Source organism: Scylla paramamosain, chromosome 22 (genome assembly GCF_035594125.1).
Source record: "Scylla paramamosain isolate STU-SP2022 chromosome 22, ASM3559412v1, whole genome shotgun sequence".
In the NCBI taxonomy this organism is placed as follows: Eukaryota; Metazoa; Arthropoda; class Malacostraca; order Decapoda; family Portunidae; genus Scylla; species Scylla paramamosain.
Window position 1 is genome coordinate 16,940,170 of NC_087172.1, and position 24,760 is coordinate 16,964,929.

At 43.4% G+C, this 24,760-nt stretch overlaps 3 protein-coding genes, 2 long non-coding RNA genes and 1 pseudogene across 6 annotated transcripts in view; 3 read left to right on the top strand and 3 right to left on the bottom strand.

Annotated features, from left to right (window-relative positions):
• The window catches only part of LOC135111864 (uncharacterized), an 85,722-nt gene extending 81,616 nt beyond the window's left edge, over positions 1-4,106 (bottom strand). Inside the window, exon 1 of the long non-coding RNA XR_010273931.1 lies at positions 3,887-4,106. This is a non-coding gene — a long non-coding RNA (uncharacterized LOC135111864). The remainder of the gene's footprint in view (positions 1-3,886) is intronic.
• Positions 4,107-8,385: 4,279 nt separating this feature from the next.
• Positions 8,386-10,756, top strand: LOC135111865 (uncharacterized). Its single transcript, XM_064025574.1, has 7 exons — positions 8,386-8,780; positions 8,941-9,006; positions 9,246-9,308; positions 9,397-9,494; positions 9,592-9,718; positions 9,810-9,907; positions 10,347-10,756. Exons 1-7 carry the CDS (start codon positions 8,727-8,729, stop codon positions 10,498-10,500), a joined length of 660 nt encoding a protein of 219 aa, XP_063881644.1. The 5' UTR covers positions 8,386-8,726; the 3' UTR covers positions 10,501-10,756.
• A 134-nt stretch (positions 10,757-10,890) lies between these two features.
• On the top strand, positions 10,891-13,595 carry LOC135111866 (uncharacterized). Its single transcript, XR_010273932.1, has 3 exons — positions 10,891-12,317; positions 12,646-12,722; positions 13,336-13,595. It is a non-coding gene; the product is annotated as an uncharacterized LOC135111866 (long non-coding RNA).
• A 2,910-nt stretch (positions 13,596-16,505) lies between these two features.
• Positions 16,506-16,624, bottom strand: LOC135111909 (5S ribosomal RNA; annotated as a pseudogene).
• A 1,377-nt stretch (positions 16,625-18,001) lies between these two features.
• Positions 18,002-19,810, top strand: LOC135111691 (uncharacterized). Of its 2 annotated transcripts, none has more exons than XM_064025283.1 (7): positions 18,002-18,094; positions 18,249-18,314; positions 18,582-18,644; positions 18,733-18,830; positions 18,928-19,054; positions 19,146-19,249; positions 19,413-19,810. In XM_064025283.1, the coding sequence occupies exons 1-7, from the start codon at positions 18,017-18,019 to the stop codon at positions 19,474-19,476; spliced, it is 600 nt and encodes a 199-aa protein (XP_063881353.1). In that variant the 5' UTR covers positions 18,002-18,016; the 3' UTR covers positions 19,477-19,810. The 2 variants fall into 2 exon arrangements, with proteins under 2 accessions (XP_063881353.1, XP_063881352.1); XM_064025282.1 differs by having other exon boundaries at positions 19,529-19,810.
• A 3,460-nt stretch (positions 19,811-23,270) lies between these two features.
• LOC135111692 (vitelline membrane outer layer protein 1 homolog) overlaps positions 23,271-24,760 on the bottom strand; it is a 6,064-nt gene continuing 4,574 nt past the window's right edge. Inside the window, exons 6-7 of the mRNA XM_064025284.1 lie at positions 24,427-24,612; positions 23,271-23,821 (exon numbers count right to left, since the gene is read on the bottom strand). Coding sequence (XP_063881354.1) covers positions 23,718-23,821; positions 24,427-24,612 — 290 coding nt within the window. The 3' untranslated portion in view covers positions 23,271-23,717. The remainder of the gene's footprint in view (positions 23,822-24,426; positions 24,613-24,760) is intronic.

The window sequence follows — 24,760 nt, forward strand, 5'->3', positions numbered from 1 at the left end:
TCCTCCTCTTCCTCCTCCTCCGCCTCCTCCTATCCTGTGACCTGAGGAGTCCTGCGGAGGGCGTGCAGGATACCGCCCCCCGCCCCCACAGAGCTATCATGTGGCAGATTAGGATTCCTTCTGCGCCTCCTTCGTCTATCGTTACCCTTCCCTTCTCCTCCTTTATTCTTATTTTGTGTTGTTCCCTTTTTCTTTTCTTTTTTTTATTGATAAGCTATTTTTTTGTGTGTATGTGAGAGTGAGAGAGAGAGAGAGAGAGAGAGAGAGAGAGAGAGAGAGAGAGAGAGAGAGAGAGAGAGAGAGAGAGAGAGAGAGCATCCTGGGTCAGATGTCCAGGTCACGAGTGGTGTTGTGGTCTGGTCATCACCGCGGAATGTCACTATGTCAACTGATACGTGTCACTTGGTCCCTCTCCCCTCCCCCCAGCTCACCACCACTGTCACCACCACCACTCAACTCCAGCCATCATCCCTCACCACCACTGTCACCACCACCACTCAATCTCACCACGCGTCACTCCCACGTCCCCCTTTCCTCACCATCACAGCTCATCACCACTCATTTGAACACACCTCACTCACTCCCAAAGTCCTCTTGCCGACTCACCACCACAGTCAGCGCCATCACCATTCACCATCACTCTCTAATCACCACCAGTCATCACCACTACCACTGCTAATCACTCTCTAACACTGACACTATTCGTTACTAGTCAGTTCTGTCATCACCACTTATCATTATACTAAGTCTCTACCAGTTATCACCATTCATCACCATTACTCATCACTCACCACTAACACTGACATTACTTACTATTTGTCATCACCCAGTCACTGTCATCACCACCATAATTACATAGCACCATATTAGTTGCATGAATAACATAAACAATAAACAACACATCATAAATTAGGATAGAGCAATATGTCAGCAGCCCCTCTCTCTCTCTCTCTCTCTCTCTCTCTCTCTCTCTCTCTCTCTCTCTCTCTCTCTCTCTCTCTCTCTCTCTCTGATCCTCGTACGCCAAAGCAACCAAGAGATGAAGAAGAACATGAACAAACAAACACAGCGGGAGGCAGAAGAGGAGGAGGAGGAGGAGGAGGAGGAGGAGGAGGGTAAAGAATCAAGGGCAGATGAAGAAGGAAGAATAGGAACATGGAAAAACAAAACAAAACAAAAAACAAAACAGAAGAAAAAGAAAGAAAAAGAAAAAGAAGAAGAAGAAGAAGAAGAAGAAAAAGAAAAAGAAGAAGAGGAGGAGGAGGAGGAGGAGCAGGGAGGCTATTTCCCATCTTCCTTTACAAAACCCAAGTCAAAGCAGAGAAGAGAATACCACCGCTGGAGGAGGAGGAGGAGGAGGAGGAGGGGAAACAATTGAACTGGGAGGGGTCATGGCCGGTGTCAATCAGGGGGAGGGATCGGGAGGTGCAGGAGGGGAGGGTTGGTGGGGAGGGGAGGGAGGGGAGGGAGGAAAAGAGAAAAAGTGAAATAATGCCTGAGAGAGAACAAGACTTTCAAGATCAGCGTTCAAGACTCGTGGTTCGTGTGTCATTATAGTGCGATAAATTAAATTCTCTCTCTCTCTCTCTCTCTCTCTCTCTCTCTCTCTCTCTCTCTCTCTCTCTCTCTCTCTCTACTGTTTTCTTCCCTTTCGTTTTTTTTTAATTTTTGTTCTTCTATTTCTTCTTTCTCTTTTATATTTTCCGTCTGCATCTCTCTCTCTCCCTCTCTCTCTCTCTCTCTCTCTGGTAATAAAATTCATAAGAAAATTCAAGTTAAGTCACACACATACAGAAAAAAAAAGGGGGGGGAAAATTCAATGCACTTTAATAACGTAGTTTTCCTTTAAAATGGAGAAATTCCGGGGAAAACGCACTGCAATTTCCCTCTTCATAATTAATTAATAGACATAAAAGGAAGAAGATTAAATAAAAATGCACAAATTCGTTCCTGAATGAATGAAGATAAATGGAATGAAGAAAAAATGTATTATCCTATACTTCTTTGAAAATCGATTACTCAGAAAAAAAAAATAGCAGTTTGTCTTATGATGAGGAACAGAAAATGGAAAAATATTCGATAACTTAATAGCCAAAGAAAGGAAAAAGGAAAAGGAAACAAGTCAAAAGATAGGAGGAAAATCGCTTAATATTATCAGCAGTAGTAGTAGCATAGCAGTAGTAGAAGTAATGGTAGTAGTAGAAGTAATAGTAGTAGCAAAAATAGTAGTAATAGTGTGTTAACCCTTGCACTAGAAAAGGAGAAAATAGTATTACAGAAGAATAAGAAAAGAAATTCCTTTGATTATTGTAGTACCAACTTAATTGCATGTTCTAACCCACCACCACCACCACCACCACCACCACTTCCATAGAAACCAATAAAGAAGAAGAAGAAGAAGAAGAAAGATGACGAGGAAGAAGAAAACGACAAAGATTCCGCACTTTCGTTTTTCTTACAACCACTAGCTAGGGGGGAAAGTTTTATGGGGATATGGCCTCTCTCTCTCTCTCTCTCTCTCTCTCTCTCTCTCTCTCTCTCTCTCTCTCTCTCTCTCTCTCTCTCTCTCATACCATTTCAGAGTAGTATTCATGTCACATCGGCGGGAAATACCACGACCCCCCCTTAAGGGTTTTATATCTACCACCTGTCACTACTACTACTACTACTACTACTACTACTACTACTACTACTATTACTACTACTACTACTACCACTACCACTACTACAGGTGTGTATCTCTGGCGAAACCATCACGGAACGAAGAAAATCACAAAAAGGACTTAATTCTTTTTCAAGTGGATTTCCTAACTGAGCGCCAGTTTTTAATTATCTTGGACCCTAAAAAAATATAATGAATAGATAATTAATTAATAATATAAATTAAAAAAATAAATAAATAAATAAATAAAGGGACGAAAAACAGATTACAACAGGAAGAGGGAAATAAATGGCGTATATAAGAGCACAATATTAAGAGCAAAAAACGAAAGGAAAGAAATGAAAACAGAATAAAAAAAAAAGAAATACGAAAAAGGAAACCACTGAAAATAAAAATAAACAAATAAAAACTGAAAAAAAAAAAAGAATAATGAAAAAAAGGTAAAAAAGGAACACTGCATAACAACATGAAGGAAAACAACGAAAATAGAAAATAAAAAAAGAACAATGAAAATAAGAATGTGGGTGGAATAAAGAGGAAAACGGGGATTGCAACAGAAACAAGAAACTAATCTACAGAAATCCTAACGGAGTCTCGGGACCACACACTGCAAGCTCTGTGCGGCGTGGGGCTGTTAGGGGCTGTGGTGGGTCTTGATGGGTATTTAAAGGAAAGGGTTGGGCTTGCAAGGGTTTGGATGTGAGGTGCAGTGAGGTTAGGTTAAATTAGGTGAGGTGAGGTGAGGTTAGGTTAGGATAAGTTAGGTTTGAATAGAATGTGTAATGTGTAATATATGGTTGATTATCTCTCTCTCTCTCTCTCTCTCTCTCTCTCTCTCTCTCTCTCTCTGTGTGTGTGTGTGTGTGTGTGTGTGTGTGTGTGTGTGTGTGTGTGTGTGTGTGTGTGTATCGCTATTTGCATCTCTGATAATGATGATGATAAAGATATTAATGATGAATTCTGATGATAGAGATATTAATCATGATGATGAAACAATAATGATGATGAAATATGATGATAATGACGACGACGATGAAGCAAAAGGTATGACGCTAATGATAATAATGATAAAAGCAACAACAAAAATAATAATGATAATAATAATAATAATAATAATAATAATAATAAATAAATAAATAAATAAATAAATAAATAAATAAATAAATAAATAGTAGTTACTCTCATGATTTCATCCATACATACATACACATACGTAACACTCACCATAGCAAAGATGAAGGTAATGGTGATTGGGTCGTTAAGCACTTGTACATCCAAAGCGTTCACTATTGCCACTCACAACACACCACAGTGGCTCATATAATCACAATAACACACCACTATCACCAGGCACTGTATTGTGAAAGCACTCAGATCACATCACCATTTCTGGACGGACACACACAACCTCTCCCTCCCACTGCTCGATCATCACTGCTGCATCCTCGTGGGACTTGCCTCTCGCCGGGACAAGTTGCCATGTAGTAAATATACACATTTTTATTTTATTTTACGGCTTCATTTCTTGTTGTATTTCTCTCCCTCTGTGTATTAGTGGATTTAGGATGTGTTTCGTGTATTTAGGGATGTGCTTTGTGTACAAGTGATGATTAGTAAAGAAAGAATGACGTGTGAAAGGTGAGAATCAATGAACAGCCAATCAGCATCTCAGTCACCTACAGCATCAGCCAATCAGATGACGGGAAATTTGCATTGCCATATCCCTTACCTAGGATTATCTGTTTGATTTTTTTTTTTTTTTCTCCGTTCATTATGATTTTGTTAATAAAAGTTACGAATGGGAAGAATGACAACAGAATGAAATAAGGAATGATGCACTAAACAAACGAAAATGAGAGGAGAGGGAGAAGAAAAGAAAAGGAAGAAGAGGAAGATAGATGCAAAAGAGGAGATGAAGATGGAGGGGAGATAATTTAATAAGCGTGAAGAGATAACAAGGATTCAGGCCTGTCTCGATTCAAGCCTCGCCTTATTAGTGGCTTGTAGGGAGGACAACTATGGCGGCACAGCAGGGCAGGCAATTTAGAGAGCACACACACACACACACACACACACACTAAGAAGTTACATTAATAGTGTATATGAGAGAGAGAGAGAGAGAGAGAGAGAGAGAGAGAGAGAGAGAGAGAGAGAGAGAGAGAGAGAGAGAGAGAGAGAGAGACATACATACATAGATACACAAGCCACAACAGACTTTGCGGTCCTCACGAGGTGCCATGTCTTAGGACAGACAGACAGACAGACTAGACAGAGCGTTGACCTGATAACCAGCCAGCCAGTCAGATAGTAAGATAGGCAGACAGACACACAGACAGACAGGGAATGGAATAATAATAAAATACACAACAGTTTCTAAAATAAAATATAATAGTAAAGATGAAGACCACCAATCCTCCTCTCACACACATAACTCCACCATAAACAGCGCGGGGTTCACCATAGCGAACCCTTGACACTGGTGAACGAGACGCGGGTGAAGCTTTTGGCGCCGTTCGAAGCTTTGGTTAACTTATCTCGAACTTCTAAAGCCAGGGATGATGGGAGGTGACGTCTCTCTCTCTCTCTCTCTCTCTCTCTCTCTCTCTCTGCAACATATTGACCCAAACCTAGCCTTCCTTAGCCTAACATAACTAAACTTTAACATAACTTAATGCAGTACCTAAGTCTTATCCAAATAAATTTGAATCTAACTCGACCAATCCTATTGTTCCTTACACAACTTTGACCCAAGTGTTAGGCTCACCTCAATGGCCTATATTCTGACTAGCTCTGCATCCACGTAAGGACTGCCTTTCACTCCACAGAGATGAGGAGTCAGGTTCTCACAAGTGTTTTTGCCGTTGAAAATTTAGAATACCCGTTAGAATATCACTAGAACCATTAAAACAGTCTTAGAAACTCCAGTAATTTACACTAACATTCACTAATGCCCTTTTAATGCACTCGAGATCTATTTGTATACCAACTGGGCAGTCCCACACAGGATGGCCCAGACAACGCAACACGCACTCATGCACACATCATTAGCTCAGTCAGCTCACGTTGGAGAAGGAAGGGGATCGTCTCGTGGGCCGCCCTACTACACCCCAGAGCTTAGACATAGCACAGCCGGCCATATACTTCCACTTGAGATATTGTGCACAAAAGTTTGGGAATACAGACCAATACCTTTAGTTACCCAATAAAATGTTCCGCCTGAACACAGAAAACGTATTATTGAAAGGGAAACCATATAATTCGGTACAGGCGGTGAAATAACTAAAATGAAAAATAACAGACGTGGGAAAGTGTTAGATAAGTAAATTTTTTGTAAACAGCAAAAAGAAAAAAAATCAATAAAGGAAAAATAAAAAAGAGTAGGAAGAGAAATATTGCATAAGAAACCAAATGTGCTTATTGCTTAATTCCACAACCACCTCTCTCTCTCTCTCTCTCTCTCTCTCTAACCATTTCTTTTCTCTGAATAGTATGATTATTTTTACCGCTTCATCCTTTATTACCATTATTATTATTATTATTATTATTATTATTATTATTATTATTATTATTATTATTATCATTCACTGAGGGAGGCTGCAAAACACAGTATCAGAACATAAGAGGGAAGAGCGACATGATTCACTCCATAGAAAGAGTTAATAACAGGGAACACGAGAAGGAAGGTGGACCGGCCCCAAAAAATCTACTGTATATGAGTTACTTCCCCGCTTTCCTCCACTCATAGTCTGGTGCACTGTGCCTTCACGTCAAGAGGACGGACAATACAGCGGGATGGTAATGGCGTGTGTGACTTTTTTTTTTTTATGTAGGAGGGGCACCGGCCAAGGACAAGCTGACTTAACCATCTCACAGATTTGGTCAGCCTTTATAACAACTGGACCAGAGAGAGAGAGAGAGAGAGAGAGAGAGAGAGAGAGAGAGAGAGAGAGAGAGAGAGAGAGAGAGAGAGAGAGAGAGAGAGAGAGAGAGAGATGTGTGTAGCAGACTAGTTTCTATTCCTTTATCTTACCAAACTCTTCAAGATGTCGAAACGCAAAAATAAGTGTTTTGGATCCAGGAACCTGCAATGTGTGTCTGGCTCAAGGAACGAGAGAAAAGAAAATCTACTCTAGTGAGACGAAGACAGTTCTATTTTTTTTTTTTTTTTCTCATGGATAGTTAGTTAAGGGAAAGGGAGGAGTAAAATTTTAAACCATTTCTTTACTGCCTTCACCCAGGAAAACGTGCAGAAAATGAGGGAAAGCTTACAGACTTTCAGAGTACAAGATGATGACAAGGTGACATATTTCTGTGAGGACATAGTAGGAAAAAAAAAAAAAAAAAACGTTTAGTCACCAGGACAAGACGAAACACACCCCAAAGTGCCAATAGAGTGCAAAAATGTAATTAGTGAGCCGCTGGTTAGTATCTTTAGGAAGTCATTAGATTCAGGACAAATGGCGGTACAATGTGGCAAGTGAATGTAGTGCTCATCTTTAAGAAAGGAGAAAATTTTAAATGTCGAACTACAAGCCAGTCCACCGAACTTCAAATGTAGATGAAAAACAAGAGTCGGTAATTGCAAGGTGCATTAGGGATCATTTAGACAAGCATAACTGAATAAATCAGTCACAGCACGGCTTCTCGAAGGGGAAGTTTTGCCTTACGAACTTGAAGTTTTATAGTAAAGTTTATAAGGTGACAGATAATAAGATACTTATGACATCCTATGCCCTTAAAGGTCCCATAACAAGATTAGAGATCGTAAACTAGAGGGAAAGTGTTAGGCTGGATAAGGGCATGGATATGGGACAGGATAAAAGTAATAAATAATGGCTCTAAATGCGAGTGGGTTCAAGAAATGAGAGACATAAATGGCTCTAAATGCGAGTGGGTTCAAGCAGTAAGTGGGGTGCCAAAGGTATCAGTTTTAGGACCATTATCATTCCTAATACTTGTTAATGATATATTCTTGATAGAGAGCAGAAGCGATGTTGGTAACTTTGCGAACGACACGAAAATAAACTTATCAGGTTGAATTGGGATGTCGTCGCCTTGCAGACAGATAGGATGAGCAAATGTACAGACAGATGGCAAAGGCAACTTAATATGAGTAAATGTAAAGTACTTAGCGTAGAGAGAGAACAGTATTTACGTATTTACACATTAAACAACATGCTTCTGGTAAACTATAGAAGTTACGATTTCAGCTGGTGTACTACACAAAGGGAACTTACTCCAGTGTGTGTGTGTGTGTGTGTGTGTGTGTGTGTGTGTGTGTGTGTGTGTGTGTGTGTGTGTGTGTGTGTGTGTGTGTGTAATAATAATAATAATAATAATAATACACGGTTTATGAAAATGTACAGAGGGGGTGGAGAAATACTTAACATTAATCTTTAAAACTAAGTTTAATTTAGAAACGAAATACTATTTATTGATGGGTCACACCATGGTAGGAATCGCGCTGAGTCTGTACCGGTCCGTGCGTGTGTGTGTGTGTGTGTGTGTGTGTGTGTGTGTGTGTGTGTGTGTGTGTGTGTGTGTGTGTGTGTGATCGCGCGCGAGTTCATCAATATGATTGCCGTTCTGGGTGTGGAGGCGCCACAAACGCCAGACTTTACACATTTTCATATCGCAATACCAACAAAGTTTCCATCTCAAAGGAAATACAATGCCAGAAGCTCGAAGGGTGCGAGCAGGCAAAGATCCCCCCCTCCCCCCGCCACTGAGCCGCAGCTGTTATCCCGTTTTTTGGCAACCTGGCGCAGGATGTCGAGATTAATCAGCGTGATTTTTCTCACCATAAAGTAACCAGAGTCTGTGTTTCACGTCAAGATGCGACACAGGTCCCTCGGGAACCAGAGCAGGGATAAGACAGAGTCCCACGGGAAGGGAACCACACGTGGGATAAGATGAAACTCCACCCCCGCGACGCCGCCCTTATCGCCTATTGATGTGCGAGGGGCGCTAATCAGTGACCCTCCCCTTCAGGAGCACAGACAATGGCACTCGTCTCACACCCATAAATGAGGAGCCTCCGTCACGCTGACTTACTCTGCCCTGGATGACTGCCCGCCTGGTGACTCCTCGCTGCGCGGCGCTCCTCCTCCTCCTGACGGTGAGCTCTGCCACCACACACTGTTACCAACGCCCCTTACTGAGGCACATCAACACTTCCAGTTACTCAGGCCTCCCGTGAACACAGTGCCACTCCGGCAGTGTAGACGCTTGGCACTGCAAACACAGTCAGTGATGAGTGATGTATCTCTCTCCACCAGGTGGCGGGAGGAGGCTGGTGCCAGACGCTGCTGCTCGACCCTGCGCCGCGCGCCTGCCGCACCCAGGTGAGACCCGAGGCACGACGGTGCACTGGTGCACACACCACTTAGCTGTCCTTCACAAAACACACTGCCACACACACACACACACACACACACACACACACACACACACAGTGCAATGGTGCACACAACACCATAGCTGCCCCTAACACATCGCACTCTCTCTCTGCCACACAAGCAACACTTCCCCACCAACCTTCACCGAGGCTCTCTCCGCCTCACCCGCTGCCTTTTCTCCTCAGGACAATGCCGCCGCCGGCGCCGTCTTGTCACAGGGGCGCCGCAACGAGTACCCGGCAGGGGGGGTGAGTGTGCCTGCTGGAATATTTCACTGCTACTGCTGACACTCGTCCTCACACCTGACCACCACGTGACCTCACCTTTCACCTGCAGGTGCTGATGCTGCTCGCCAAGGTGCCCGCCGGACTCTTCGGCAGCCTCCAGGTCTTCCTGTGTCCTGACAGCGACGCGGAGGTGGAGTGTGAGGACAGGTGAGGCTGAGGTTCCGGGGGTGAGGTGCTGGGTGGTGGTGGATGGTGGTAATGCGGGATGGGTGGTGCAGCTGGTGACGGCCTGGTGTCCCCACAGGGTGCCGCTGGAGCTGGCGGACGGTTCCGGGACCAGCTACAGCCTACAGAAGGTTCCTCGCACCGACAGGTACGAGATCCCGGTCATCCTGTCCAACCACATCACCTGTCCGGCCTGCACTCTGCAGGTGAGTTCAGCACAGGTGTTCCCTGAGTCACACCCCGCCCACGCTGGTCACAGCCTCCCTACCACTGACTGACTCACCTGTGTCTCGCCAGGTGCGTGTGCTGACCCGCGACTGTGCCGAGGCAGTAGAGGCGCCCTGCCCGGAGAAGGAGGTCACCTTCTGCTCCGACATCACCATCAGGGACATCAAGTAAGACTTGGCCTTTTTTGGGAAAAGTCTGAGAGTGTTAAAACTGATGATATATCCTTGTGAAACCTCACTCCTTATGTCGGTACTAAAATATGTAACCCTGACACACACACACACACACACACACAAAAAAAAAAAAAAAAAAAAAAAAAAAAAATATATATATATATATATATATATATATATATATATATATATATATATATATATATATATATATATATATATATATATATATATATATATATATATATATATATATATATATATATATATATATATATATATATATATATAATGAATAAATAACTAACAAACTCAAAACCACACGCGAGGAAGAACCACACACACACACACACACACACACACACACACACACACACACACACAAGCGCGCGTCGTAACATTTATTTTGTGTAATACTCTGCCCTCTTCACAGGTTACCTGCATGGCGCTCTAAACTGAAGGGAATGGTGCAGGGTTGGAAGCCCGGCATGAATAAAGTGTCTGCTAAGGTTAGGGAGGCGCGAAAGGTTATGGGCAAAATAAAAAATGTGATGAAAGATTTATGGGTGCAATTTTTGCACCCATAAATATATATGGTTCTATTAGAAGCACTGGTGCTGAAACTTCTCTAAAGGAGGACAAAGAAGACTTGTACTGCTTCAACAAAACGGCCTGACCACATTGACCGACCTGAGAAACCAAATCAAGACTCTCCCACCTTTGCTAAGCATACTTTCATTGGCATCGTTGTTTAATCACAGTATAATTAATATCTTTGAACTCATTCAATCAAACCAGAGCAACTAGGGGAAAACTCATGATTCCGGTTAATAAATCTTTGCAAGATACCTTATGGACTTTCAATCAGTCAACTACTGATTCCTTTTGAACAAACTATGTATCCACGCACTGTACATGCACACTTATACATAACTAACTGACGCAGCGCAACTACACGCATGAGTCCAGTACGGCATAGGGATAGATTCAAAGGGCAGCGCAACACAAACACAAACCCACCAGTGTTTGTGTTTCATGTGAGAACAACGATATGGGGATGAACAGGAACCAGCGCCAGGATGAGATAGGACTATTCCAAGAAGACACCGTCTCTCTCTATAATCCACCCACGCAACCGAGGGGCTGCCATTGGCGCAGAGGCGCGTGACATTCACATGCTCATAAATAAGGAGCCACGCAGCCTCAACTCACCCTGCGCTGGTCGCCATGACTGCCCGCCTGGTGACGCCTTGCTGCATGGCGCTTTTCCTCTTCCTGACGGTGAGCTCTGCCACCACACACTGTCTTAGCAATCTGCCGACACTTGTAATAAGATGAGCAAAGAAATACCTATACAACAAAATATTTTCTTTTAAGTCTGCCAAGGATCTCTCGGTATTCATGACACCATTATTGATGCAAAAACAAAGAAAGTCACCACAGAGTTGAGGTACACATGATGCGTCTGCTCCCCAAGTGGCGGGTGGCGGCTTGTGCCAGGAGCTTCTTCAGTCCCAGCCACTGAAATGCAGCGCCCAGGTGAGAAAAACAATGGAATTACCTTCGTGTATGTGCAGAGCGCTTCTACCTTTCACGGTGCGCACCTTCCTCCGTGACGTCCCTGTAGTACAACACCCTAGAGGACCCTGAAGAGTGACCAGCACAAAATTACACCTTACATTTTATAACACAAACAACAGTTTCTTCGCTTACCTTCACTATAGCAGGTCCCGCAGGTCCCCGCCGGCCACCGCCCCGCCAAGTACTACTCCTCAGAGGTGAGTGTCCCTGCAAGAGCTCTTCCTGCTCGTATTGATAAGGTGTGAAATGTTGAGTCACGTGTCCACTTCCGCTTGCCCCATCAGATGAAGGAGGTCAAGGCGTCGCTGCGCGGCGGCTTCTTCTCCTCCCTTGAGGTCTACCTGTGTCTGGAGAGTTTGGCGGAGGAGTGCGCCATAAAGTGAGCAGCAGCGGCTGCCGTGGCTCCTGGGACGTGCAGGATTAACAAAATAATTTGCTCTTGTATCATTGGTAAAAATTTACTTTCTAGTCTTCCTTTTTTTTTTTTTCATGTTCAGGAATTTGTATTGTGGCATCAGGTACTTCAGTTATGACTGGATTACGATGTTACATAACAATGGCTCCAAGTTTTCATGAGAAGTTACATCGCTTGTGTAAACACTGCAAACTGCTGTCACTAAACAATCTGGATTTGTGTCCGCGAGGGAAAGGGAAGGGAAGGGCGAAGGGTTATGCCTAGTCTTCCAACAGGGAGCGCCTCCACTTACTGGATGGTGACGCCATCATAGAATTCCAGCGGCGGGAAGCTCGACCCAGAAACTACACCCACGTTGCTTTTATTATCCTGCCGGACGCCAAGACCTGCCAGCCGTGCACGCTTCAGGTGAGTCCACTGGCAGCGCTTCCAGGCGTGAGTCAGTTTAGTGAAGGGTTTAGCACTGTTAACATGTAGTCTTCCTTTCTCGTGGTTTTTTTTTCAAAGTTGCGAGGCAATTATTGTATCCTTGCTATGTTCTGTCTGCGAGAAATAAAAACGCTGCTGTTTTATGCTGTTGCTTTTGTTGTTGTTATCATTATCAGTTATTGCTATTATTGTTATTATTATTATCATCATCATCACCACCACCACCACTACCACCTACCATTCATCTACTATTCATCCTTTTCATGCCTCTTTTTCACTACCATTCATCCTTTTCATCCCCCAACAGGTTCGGGTGATGAGCAGCAAGTTTGAAAACAACGTCCTCAAATATGGTGAGGAGAAAACCTTCTGCTTTGACATCACGTAAGTTTATCTCAGCAATTTGCTTCCGTTTTCCTTCCGCGTAAAGAGCACAGCGGATATCTTGCTTGCGGTATAACTTTTTTGTCAAGGAATGTCAGGCTTAGAGATAAAAGTGCTTCATAAGAATCATGCAGTCATTCCTGAAAACCTAACTCAACCTACCATAACCTAATCTAAGCTAACCTAACCCAACCCTCCTTAACCTAACCTAAGCTAATCTCAATATTTTACACTACAGCCGGTTAAAAGTCGTAAAGTTACAGCGATGAAACGTTTAATCAAGAAAAAAGTGCGATGGGCCACCAGCACGGCGTGACGTCCAAAAGGCTGCACGAGGGAGACAAAACACAAGGAAATAAGATTAAAGGAGTCTGAAAAAAAGAAAAAAATAAGATTAGTCTATAGCATTACATATGAAAGTCAAAAGTCATGGATGATGGGTGGGTGTCCGAAAAGATTTAGGACACGGACAGGACACTAGAGTAACCGCGCCAAGTCACTGAGGGCAGGGAGGTTGACTGCTGCCTTCACTCGCACGGCGCCATAACACTCCAACTGCACGATACAGAAAACATAACAGACACTTCTTTAAGCACTACTATTTTTCCCACAGACGAAAATGACCGAAGAAGAAAAAATATCTAAGTTGGATGAAGATGACTCCTGAAAACACAGACCAGGTGGTGTGGTGAGGATGGCGGCGCAGTGCAGCCCTAAAAAGCAGGAGGCGCCCCGCACGCCTCACTGCCCAACGCCTGCCATCCTCACTAAATGTAATGATTTTTTTCTTGATATAAATTCAATGATTGTTGTATGAAGGATTGCAATCTGTGTTATTGTATAATTAAAATTTGCATATAAAAATTCATGCACATTAAATTATCTATCTATCTGCTGTGTGTGTGTGTGTGTGTGTGTGTGTGTGTGCCTATCCACCGCATACGGGGGACGACCATAAGAATATTTCCCCAAGAAAGACATGTTTCTGGTCCAACACCAGCGGGAGCTCTAGAAAACAGGTGGACGAAAGAACAAGGCTTCAGAACATGTAATTGGTAACATGTAAAAGGCTTCAGCGCACAACATACGCACATTCGTGCAATACAGCAGTACCGTGCAGCAAAAGTCTTCCCTGCACAGCACAACAATAAACAGCCCACGTCTACTAATGAACAGCACAGCAGCAGCACACGCAGCTTTCCTCCTTCAATTCAGTGTCTCTCTCTCTCTCTCTCTCTCTCTCTCTCTCTCTCTCTCTCTCTCTCTCTCTCTCTCTCTCTCTCTCTCTCTCTCTCTCACCCCATAGAAAAATCTTTAACTTACCAACAAATAAATAAATAAATGAATAAATAAATAAATAAATAAATAAATAAATAAATAAATAAATGCATACATACATGTAGACATACATAAATGAATAAATATACATATTATGTTTGTATAAGGCTGAAAAGTTAAATATCACCAGTGAGTAACAGCGAAAGGAAAATGCGACCACCTGTACCCGTCACGCGCGAGGTGGGCAGCCCAGGACCTTTCTTCACTCACGACAGACGAGTTACTTAGGGCATGGCGCATCAGTAGGCCTTTTTGCCTGACTCGATCTTTTTCTTTATCAGCGCTTGACAGTGGCATGTTATTCATTACATATCTCGCCTGAACATTGTTGCTTCCGATATGTAGAATTTTACACTTTTCTATAATGAATCTCATCTGCCATTTTTCTGCCCAGCTTCTTAGTTTATTGAGGTCACACTGCAGTTCCTGCCATTGTGACACAGACGTTACTCTACTTGTTATTTTGGTGTCGTCTGCAAATTTACTTATTTTGCAATTTATCCCTTCATCAATATCATTAATGTACATTAAAAAAAGTACTGGTCCTAATACAGAGCCTTGAGGAAATGCCGCTATTTAGCTTTTGCCACTCTGACTCTTTTCCATTTATCACAACACGCTGTTTTCTATCAGAGAGCCAGTCTCTCAGCCGGCAATGCCGTGAGCTTTTACTTTACTGATGAGTCTCTTTTGGGGAACAGTGTCGAAAGCTTTCTGGAAATCAAGGTAGATAATATCAACAGCTTTTTGTCTCGTCATACGAGTTAAATACTTCATAAAAGAAGTCTAGTAAGTTTGTTAAGCAGGAACGCTTGGTTCTGAAACTGTGTTGCGAATCCTTTATGATTTTATTTTCTTCTAAATATTTAACAATTTTATCTCTGATTATTGTTTCCATCAGCTTGCACACTACTGAAGTGAGACTGATCGGTCTGTAATTGGCTGGGAGAGACTTATTTATTTATTTTTTTTAAAGATTGGTGTGACATTTGCTAGTTTCCATTCATGAGGAACTTTACCCGCTAGTAAAGTTTTATTGAATAAAATCGTAAGCGGTTTCACGAGCTCATTTCTTGCTTCTTTAAGAAGCCTGGGTGATATCTTGTCTGGTCCGGGTGTTTTGTTTACGTTCATGCTCTTTGTGACTGAGAGGATTTCACTTTCTGTGATGGTGAACTCCGGAAGCGTGGTGCTTCGTGACTGAGTCGTGGGGGTCGGCAGACTGCCCTGAACATCCTCAGTCGTGAAGACTGTTGAAACGTACTCGTTCAGGGTGTTCGCCATGTCTGTTTTGCTTTCTATTTTTTTTGCCATTTTCTGTTATTAGTGGACCAATTATTAATTAAAACCCTTTTTGTTTTTTACATGGCTGTAAAATTTTTTTGGATTCGTTTTACATGAGTTTGCGATCTGAGCTTCAACAGATTTTTTTGCTGCATTTGATCAGCTTTTTAGTTTTTCTACGCAGTCTGTCGTGCTCTAGTTTATCATTATTATTTTGTGTTAATATGTATTTGTGGTAAGCATTTTCTTAGCCAGAAGGCAGCATCTGATTTCATTATTCCACCATTTCGGTTTGGTGTTTTTTACCTTCCGTCAGTTTCGTTGCGGTACACACAAAATCACAGTTTCATTTAACTTTTTAGCAAACACTTCCCATGCGTTGTTAATGTCTGGTGTTCCCAGCAGTTCATTCCAGTCTATGAACAAGCTGCATGCGAAGTCTCTCAAGGTTAGCACGCCGATAGTCTGGAACTTTTTCTTTACTTTCGCTTACTTTAGCTTTGTCAAAATTTATGGTGAAAAGTAAGCTACGATGATCGCTGGAACTCAGTTCTGGTCCAACTTTTACGTCTTTACTGAGTTTCACCAGTTGTTAAAACAATATCTAGGGAACTGTTACCTCTCGTTGGATGCATGACGTGCTGGTGGAGGGAGCTTTCAAGTATACACCCGTAGAGATGCTGGCCTGCGTGAGCCGTCAGTGGTTCACCCCACCTCGTGACTGGAAGATTAAAGTCCCCCATAATTATGCAATTATTAACGCAGCAAATGTCCGCGATAAGGTCATAAGTTTTTCATCTGTAGTGGGTGACTGGGCTGGAAGACGATAGACGAGACCTAATGTTATTTTACGAGATTTATTTTCTAACTGGATGAGAGTGACGTCTATATTAGCAATGGTTGGGGTTGGGAGTAAACGAGGATGAAGATTACTTTTTACGTAAAACATAACACCGCCTCCCGCACGGTGAGTTCTCTCGCAGCTAAAAATTGTGTAGCCAGGGAGTGAGTACTCAGCTAAGTAATCTCTGCTTGATGAATTTATCCACGTTTCCGTGACGCCTATGATGTCGTAGTTTTCAAGATAAATAAGAGCTTGCAGCTCATTTAATTTATTTCGTAAACTACTGACATTGAAGTAACAAGCTCAAAATGTTGGAATGCCAACAACATCTGGTGTTCCCAGGCGGTCACCCATACTAGTACTAATCGGACCCAACGTTGCTTAACTTCGCTGATCGGACAAGAAGCGGTGTATTAAACGTAGTGTGGTCGTAGAGAAGGAGGAAGGAAGGGAGTACAAGCTGGTAGTAGTAGTAGTAGTAGTAGTAGTAGTAGTAGTAGTAGTAGTTATTGTTGTTGTTGTCGTTGTTGTTGTTTGTTGTTGTTCTTATTCTTTAGTAGTAGTAGTAGTTGTTGTTATTGTTTAGTAGTAGTAGTAGTAGTTGTAGTAGTTGTTATTGTTTAGTAGTTGTTGTTGTTGTTGTTGTTGTTTATTATTACTATTATTATTATTAGTAGTAGTAGTAATGGTAGTAGTAGTATTGAAGATGATGATGATGGTGGTGGTGGAGGTGGATGATAACACAGCTTTTGTTTCCGAGTCTTATCAGCACCGTGAGGTCCCGCGAGGTGCACGTGCAAGGAAGTGACGTCACATGTTTCAGAGAAAGAAAGCACACATCGATAGATAGTACAATATGGGAGAGAGAGAGCGAGAAACATATATATATATATATATAGAGAGAGAGAGAGAGAGAGAGAGAGAGAGAGAGAGAGAGAGAGAGAGAGAGAGAGAGAGAGAGAGAGAGAGAGAGAGAGAGAGAGAGAGAGAGAGAGAGAGAGAGAGAGAGAGAGAAGCAGATAGACAAACAAAAAGGCAGACAGACAGGCAGGCAGACAGACAGGCAGGCAGGCAGGCAGGCAGACAGACAGGCAGACAGACAGACAGGCAGAGACAGACGGACAGACAGACAGACACGCAGACAAAATAAACAGGAAAAAATGAAAAATAAACGAAAATAAAATGCAGCAGCAGCAGAAGAAGAAGAAGAAGACGAAGAAGAAGAAAGAAGAAGAAAAAAAGAAGAAAACGAACAACAAAAAGACAAAGAACGAAAAAAAGACCACACACACACACACACACACACACACACACTACATAGGCTCTAAATTGAATCAAGGTTGGACGGGATACCAATACGGCGAAATATATTAACTTAGAGCCTACAGCAGGGACGCCTACAGGGGGTCGGGGGCAGGGGCGGAGGGAAGGGGCGGCCAGAACAGGAAGGTAAGGGTAGGGTGGGAATGGAGAAGGCAAACGTGTTATATACTGGGGCAGAGGCCAAGGAAAATAAGGGAAGGATAATATAGGACTAGGGTGTGTGTTTCCTATTATTATTATTATTATTAGTAGTAGTAGTAGTAGTAGTAGTAGTAGTAGTAGTAGTAGTAGTAGTAGTAGTAATAGTAGTAGTATTATGCCGGTTCGCATTAAATACCAAACAAAAACATGTACGAGGAACGAACGACCAGACCAAGACCACCTCTATCACTGAGGTGCCGCCCTTATCATTAATGCCCTTATGGGAGAGGCAATAATCACTAACGCCCTCTCTTACCCAGCCATCCGCGTGACAACCCTCACCTATAAATAAGGAGCCGCCGCCATGCAGCCTCACTCTGCCCTGTACGCCATGACTGCTAGCCTGGTGACGCCTCGCTGCCTCCTCCTCCTCCTCCTGACAGTGAGCATTGCCACCCCATACTGCTACTAACACTCCTCACTGAAGCACACCAACAGTTACTCATGCGCCCCGTGAACGCAATGCAACCTTGGTCTTGTAGACGCTTGGCACTGTAAACACAGACTGCAATGAGTAATGTGTGTTTTTCCCCCAGGTGGCGGGAGGAAGCTGGTGCCAGACGCTGCTCCTCGACCCTGAGCCGCGTCCCTGCCGCACCCAGGTGAGACCCGAGGCACGACGGTGCACTGGTGCACACACCGCCACCACTCAGCTGCCCCTCACAACACACTGCGCCTGCTACAGACACACACACACACACACACACACACACACACACACACACACACACACACACACAGTGCAATGGTGCACACAACACCATAGCTGCCCCTAACACATCGCACTCTCTCTCTGCCACACAAGCAACACTTCCCCACCAACCTTCACCCAGGCTCTCTCCGCCTCACCCGCTGCCTTTTCTCCTCAGGACAATGCCACCGCCCGTGCCGTCTTGTCCCAGGGGCGCCGCAACGAGTACCCGGCAGGGGGGGTGAGTGTGCCTGCTGGAATATTTCACTGCTACTGCTGACACTCGTCCTCACACCTGACCACCACGTGACCTCACCTTTCACCTGCAGGTGCTGATGCTGCTCGCCAAGATGCCCGCTGGACTCTTCGGCAGCCTCCAGGTCTTCCTGTGTCCTGACAGCGACGCGGAGGTGGAGTGTGAGGACAGGTGAGGCTGAGGTTCCGGGGGTGAGGTGCTGGGTGGTGGTGGATGGTGGTAATGCGGGATGGGTGGTGCAGCTGGTGACGGCCTGGTGTCCCCACAGGGTGCCGCTGGAGCTGGCGGACGGCTCTGGCACCAGCTACAGCCTACAGAAGGTTCCTCGCACCGACAGGTACGAGATCCCGGTCATCTTGCCCGACGATATCACCTGCCCGGCTTGCACTCTGCAGGTGAGTTCAGCACAGGTGTTCCCTGAGTCACACCCCGCCCACGCTGGTCACAGCCTCCCTACCACTGACTGACTCACCTGTGTCTCGCCAGGTGCGTGTGCTGACCCGCGACTGTGCAGACGAGGAGGTAGTGGAGGCGCCCTGCCCGGAGAAGGAGGTCACCTTCTGCTCCGACATCACCATCAGGGACATCAAGTAAGACTTGGCCTTTTTTGGGAAAACTCTGAGAGTGTTAAAACTGATGATATATCCTTGTGAAACCTCACTCCTTATGTCGGTACTAAAACATGAAACGTCCACACACACACACACACACACACACACACACACACACACACACACACACACATAATACCAGGGAACAAGAGAAGAGGCTCTTCAGGTTCCTTTTTGGTTTAGTGAAGAAATTCATGGGTAAGTAGAAGTACTGGGTCTCACCTGGTCTTCGCACTGCACCCTGTTGTCACGGCGCAGTCCACCATCACTCCTTCCTGAGAGACCTCGGCGACCTTTGCACTACCTGACCTTGCTCCACGAACTCCCCGTGCTGCTGCTGCTGCTGCTGCTGCTGCTGCTGCAGCTACCGGTGTCGGGTACGAGAGAGGAAAGTGGAAGGACCACGTGGATGTTTGAGGGCAAGAAACGGACAAATCTACATGACACTTGACCTCCGAGTCATCAACATTCTGTGGCAGATTCATGTACTAATCCTAGTAAAAAGAATGCTTAGTCGAATAAACCACATGACTTCTCTCAGCCATTCGTATCGTCTCTCCTCCCCATGCTTCTCGTTTTAAAATGGAAGAGAGGGGAAGGCAAACACACGAAATTATCTTCACAAATACTGGAACAGAATAGAATTAAATGAAAGAAAAAAGTAGAACAGAACAGAATAAAATAAAAGATAATTAAAAGAAAATAAAGCAGAATAAAACTAAAGAAAACAAGAATATAGAACAGGAAGAAATTAAATAACAATAAAACTGAAAAGAATAAAAAATCTTAAACAATAAATGACAATGGAATAAAATAGAAAACATAACAGAACAAAAAAAAACATAATATAATAGAATAAAAATATATAATAATATTAGAAAATAAGATAATATAAAAAATTTGAAAGAAAATAGACAAACTAAAAGGGAAATATGAAATAAAACAAAATAAAGATTAAGAAAACAGAATAAAAGAAAAGAAAAAGAAAAGAAAATAGCACAAAAAGTAATTAGAACACAATAGAAATTAAACTAAAAGAAAATAGAACACTAATAGTAAAAAGGAAAAAAAGAAACAGACCAATTGAAGAAAATAAAAATGAAAATAGAACAGAATAAAAAAGAAAAGTAGAACATAATAAAAGAAAAAAAAAACAGAACCGAAGACAAGAAAATTAAAAGAAAAAATAGAATGCTCAGCCTCGAATCTCACTGCCAGCCTTGATTGAGTTCAGTCAACCAGGAACTGATGAACTCACAGCAATTATCAGAGGTCATGAAAAAGAAAAGCTTGCCAGCAAAGACACAACTGATAAAACTCTCTTACCATATTGACTCTACAAAGACACAAAGAAACATGGAAGAAGGTATTAATTATCAGGTCTACGGCAAAGGAACAACATTTGAGTTAGCGTCGTGGAGGAGCCTGGCGGTGGGCAGGCCTGGGAGCAGACGGCCACGATGGTGTGTTCCCTGGTGGGGGACGACAATATGCGGCTGCCTGGTGTGGAGATGGCACGGGCCCGTCGAGTGGGACAACGCAGGGATGGCAGACCTCGTCCCATCGTGGCACGCTTCTTCCACTACTGTGATCGAGTGGCGGTGATGAGAAGCGCAAGGAAGCAGCGAGGGACCAGTATCTACTTTCATGATGATCTGTGCGCTGCCTCACAGTCTGTTAAAAGTGTACAAATGTCACAGCTGCTGACACTCACACCTCACCTCCTCATGACCTCACCTTTCACCTGCAGGTACTGATGGTGCTGGCCAATGTGCCCGCCGGACTCTTCGGCACCCTCCAGGTCTTTCTGTGTCCTGACGGCGACGCGGAGCTGAGGTGGAGTGTGAGGACAGGTGCTATACATGATAGAGAGGTGGCCCACAAAAGGTACTTAAGCCTTCCATCACCAGAATCTCATGCACTTTATATTTCTGCCCGGAACCATGCCAAGTCTGTTCTCCAACTAGCCAAAAACTCCTTCATTAACAGAAAATGTCAAAACCTTTCAAGATCTAACTCCCTTTTTGATTTCTGGCATCTAGCCAAAAATATCTCCAATAACTTTGCTTCTTCATCTCTCCCTCCTCTATTTCAACTAGATGGCACCACTGCTATCACATCTATTTCTAAAGCTGAACTCTTCGCTCAAACCTTTGCTAAAAACTCTACCTTGGACGATTCTGGGCTTGTTCCTTCCTCTCCTCCACCCTCTGACTACTTCATGCCACGTATTAAAATTCTTCGCAATGATGTTTTCCATGCCCTCGCTGGCCTAAACCCTCGGAAGGCTTATGGACCTGATGGGGTCCCTCCTATTGTCCTAAGAAACTGTGCCTCCGTGCTTGCACCTTGCCTAGTCAAACTCTTTCAGCTCTGTCTGTCAACATCTACCTTTCCTTCTTGCTGGAAGTTTGCCTACATTCAACCTGTTCCTAAAAAGGGTGACCGTTCTAATCCCTCAAACTACCGTCCTATTGCTTTAATTTCCTGCCTATCTAAAGTTTTTGAATCTATCCTCAACAGGAAGATTCTTAAACATCTATCACTTCACAACCTTCTATCTGATCGCCAGTATGGATTCCGTCAAGGCCGCTCTACTGGTGATCTTCTGGCTTTCCTTACTGAGTCTTGGTCATCCTCTTTTAGAGATTTTGGTGAAACTTTTGCTGTTGCCTTGGACATATCAAAAGCTTTTGATATTGTCTGACACAAAGCTTTGATTTCCAAACTACCCTCCTACGGTTTCTATCCTTCTCTCTGTAACTTCATCTCAAGTTTCCTTTCTGACCGTTCTATTGCTGCTGTGGTAGACGGTCACTGTTCTTCTCCTAAATCTACTAACAGTGGTGTTCCTCAGGGTTCTGTCCTGTCACCCACTCTCTTATTATTCATTAATGATCTTCTAAACCAAACTTCTTGTCCTATCCACTCCTATGCTGATGATACCACCCTGCACTTTTCCACGTCTTTTCATAGACGTCCAACCCTTCAGGAGGTAAACATATCACGCAGGGAAGCCACAGAACGACTGACTTCTGATCTTTCTAAAATTTCTGATTGGGGCAGAGCAAACTTGGTATTGTTCAATGCCTCCAAAACTCAATTCCTCCATCTATCAACTCGACACAACCTTCCAGACAACTATCCCCTCTTCTTCAATGACACTCAACTGTCCACCTCTTCTACACTGAATATCCTCGGTCTATCCTTTACTTATAATCTGAACTGGAAACTTCACATCTCATCTCTAGCTAAAACAGCTTCTATGAAGTTAGGTGTTCTGAAACGTCTCCGCCAGTTTTTCTCATCCCCCCCCAGCTGCTAACTCTGTACAAGGGCCTTATCCGTCCATGTATGGAGTATGCTTCACATGTCTGGGGGGGGTTCCATTCATACTGCTCTTCTAGACAGGGTGGAATCAAAAGCTTTTCGTCTCATCGACTCCTCTCCTCTAACTGACTGTCTTCAGCCTCTCTCTCACCGCCGCAATGTTGCATATCTAGCTGTCTTTTACCGCTATTTTCATGCTAACTGCTCTTCTGATCTTGCTAACTGCATGCCTCCCCTCCTTCCGCGGCGTCGCTGCGCAAGACTTTCTTCTTTCTCTCACCCCTATTCTGCCCACCTCTCTAACGCAAGAGTTAACCAGTATTCTCAATCATTCATCCCTTTCTCTGGTAAAATCTGGAACTCCCTGCCTGCTTCTGTATTTCCACCTTCCTATGACTTGAATTCCTTCAAGAGGGAGGTTTCAAGACACCTATTCATTAATTTTTGACCACTGCTTTGACCCTTTTATGGGACTGGCATTTCAGTGGGCATATTTTTTTATTGGATTTTTGTTGCCCTTGGCCAATGTCCTTCCTACATAAAAAAAAATAAAAAAATAACGCACTCTCTCTCACACACACACACACACACACACACACACACACACACACACACACACACACCAAAATATTGACAAAAACAATCGTATCATAAAATTTCACTTATTGCATTCTTTTATTTTTTTTTATTTCTATAATGCAACCAAGAACACTAACAACAACAGCAACAACAACAACAACAACAACAACAATACTACTACTGCTACTACTACTATTACTACGTACGATCACCACCACGACCACCAACATTATTGTTGCAACCACAATTATTATTATTATTATTATTATTATTATTATTATTATTATTATTATTATTATTATCATTATTATTATTACTATTATTATTATTATTACTATTATTATTATTATTATTATTACTATCATTATTACTATTTCTTCTATTACTACTACTACTGCTACTGCTACTACGAGTACTACTATTATTACTACTACTTCTACTACTACAGTGGGGAAAACTACCTATATTTTCTTCCCTCCTGGGCATCACAGGGTCAGTCTCTCCAGGGGCGTGGCGAGAAGCAGCTTGTCGCACACTCTCAAATCCGACAGCAGTAGAAAGCGGCGGAGATGAGAGACACATCATCGGCGAAAATGGGCTGGGGCGGTACCACTTGCGTCGCTAGCCCGCATATGGCGCTCCCTGGCCACGCACGAGCACGGAGAGCAGCGGTGCAGGACACAATTGGGCGTAAGACAGAATCACATCAGAAGCCGTATGAGAAAGTAACAAGAATGGATAAAAAGATAATTATCATCTTCCCTATTTGCATTACTTCCCCTTCTTCCTCTTCCTCTATTTTTTTTTCCCCTCTCTCTCTCTCTCTCTCTCTCTCTCACCCCTAGAGCAAAATCTTTAACTTACCAAATGTAAATGAATGAATGAATAAATAAATAAATAAATAAATAAATGCATACATACATATAGACATACATAAATTAATAAATATACATATTATGTTTGTATAAGTAAGGCTGAAAAGTTAAATATCACCAGTGAGTAACAGCGAAAGGAAAATGCGACCACCTGTACCCGTCACGCGCGAGGTGGGCAGCCCAGGACCTTTCTTCACTCACGACAGACGAGTTACTTCTTAGCCCATGGCGCATCAGTAGGAGGCCTTTTTGCCTGACTCGTCCCCTAACCCTTGCTCACAGATACGACAGTTAAGGTTTCATTATCATTTACTTATCATTGCTCCATTCAGGGAAGAAGAAAACACCAAGTAAACAGAGGAGGATGCTTACCTTCAGGACACTCCTGCCACTCGCCCCACTGCCCTCTGTTGGTGCCGTCCCCAACCATCCTCTCTCCATCCTGACACTCCATGGCGACATTATTCACCGCGGACTTGTCACCTCTCGGCGCCTCCCACGGCTGCTCCACCCTCATCCTTGCGCCCTTCAGGAAGCCCGCCGCACACATGAAGATATCTGAAGGGTGAGTGGGAGGAAGGTTACTAAAGGCATGCTGACAAATAAAAAAGTGGGTGAAAAAGGGGGATAGGGAGGAATGAAGAGCGTAGTGTGGAAAGAAGGATAGAAAAGGGATGCAATAAGAAGAAAGACACGGGAAAATTTT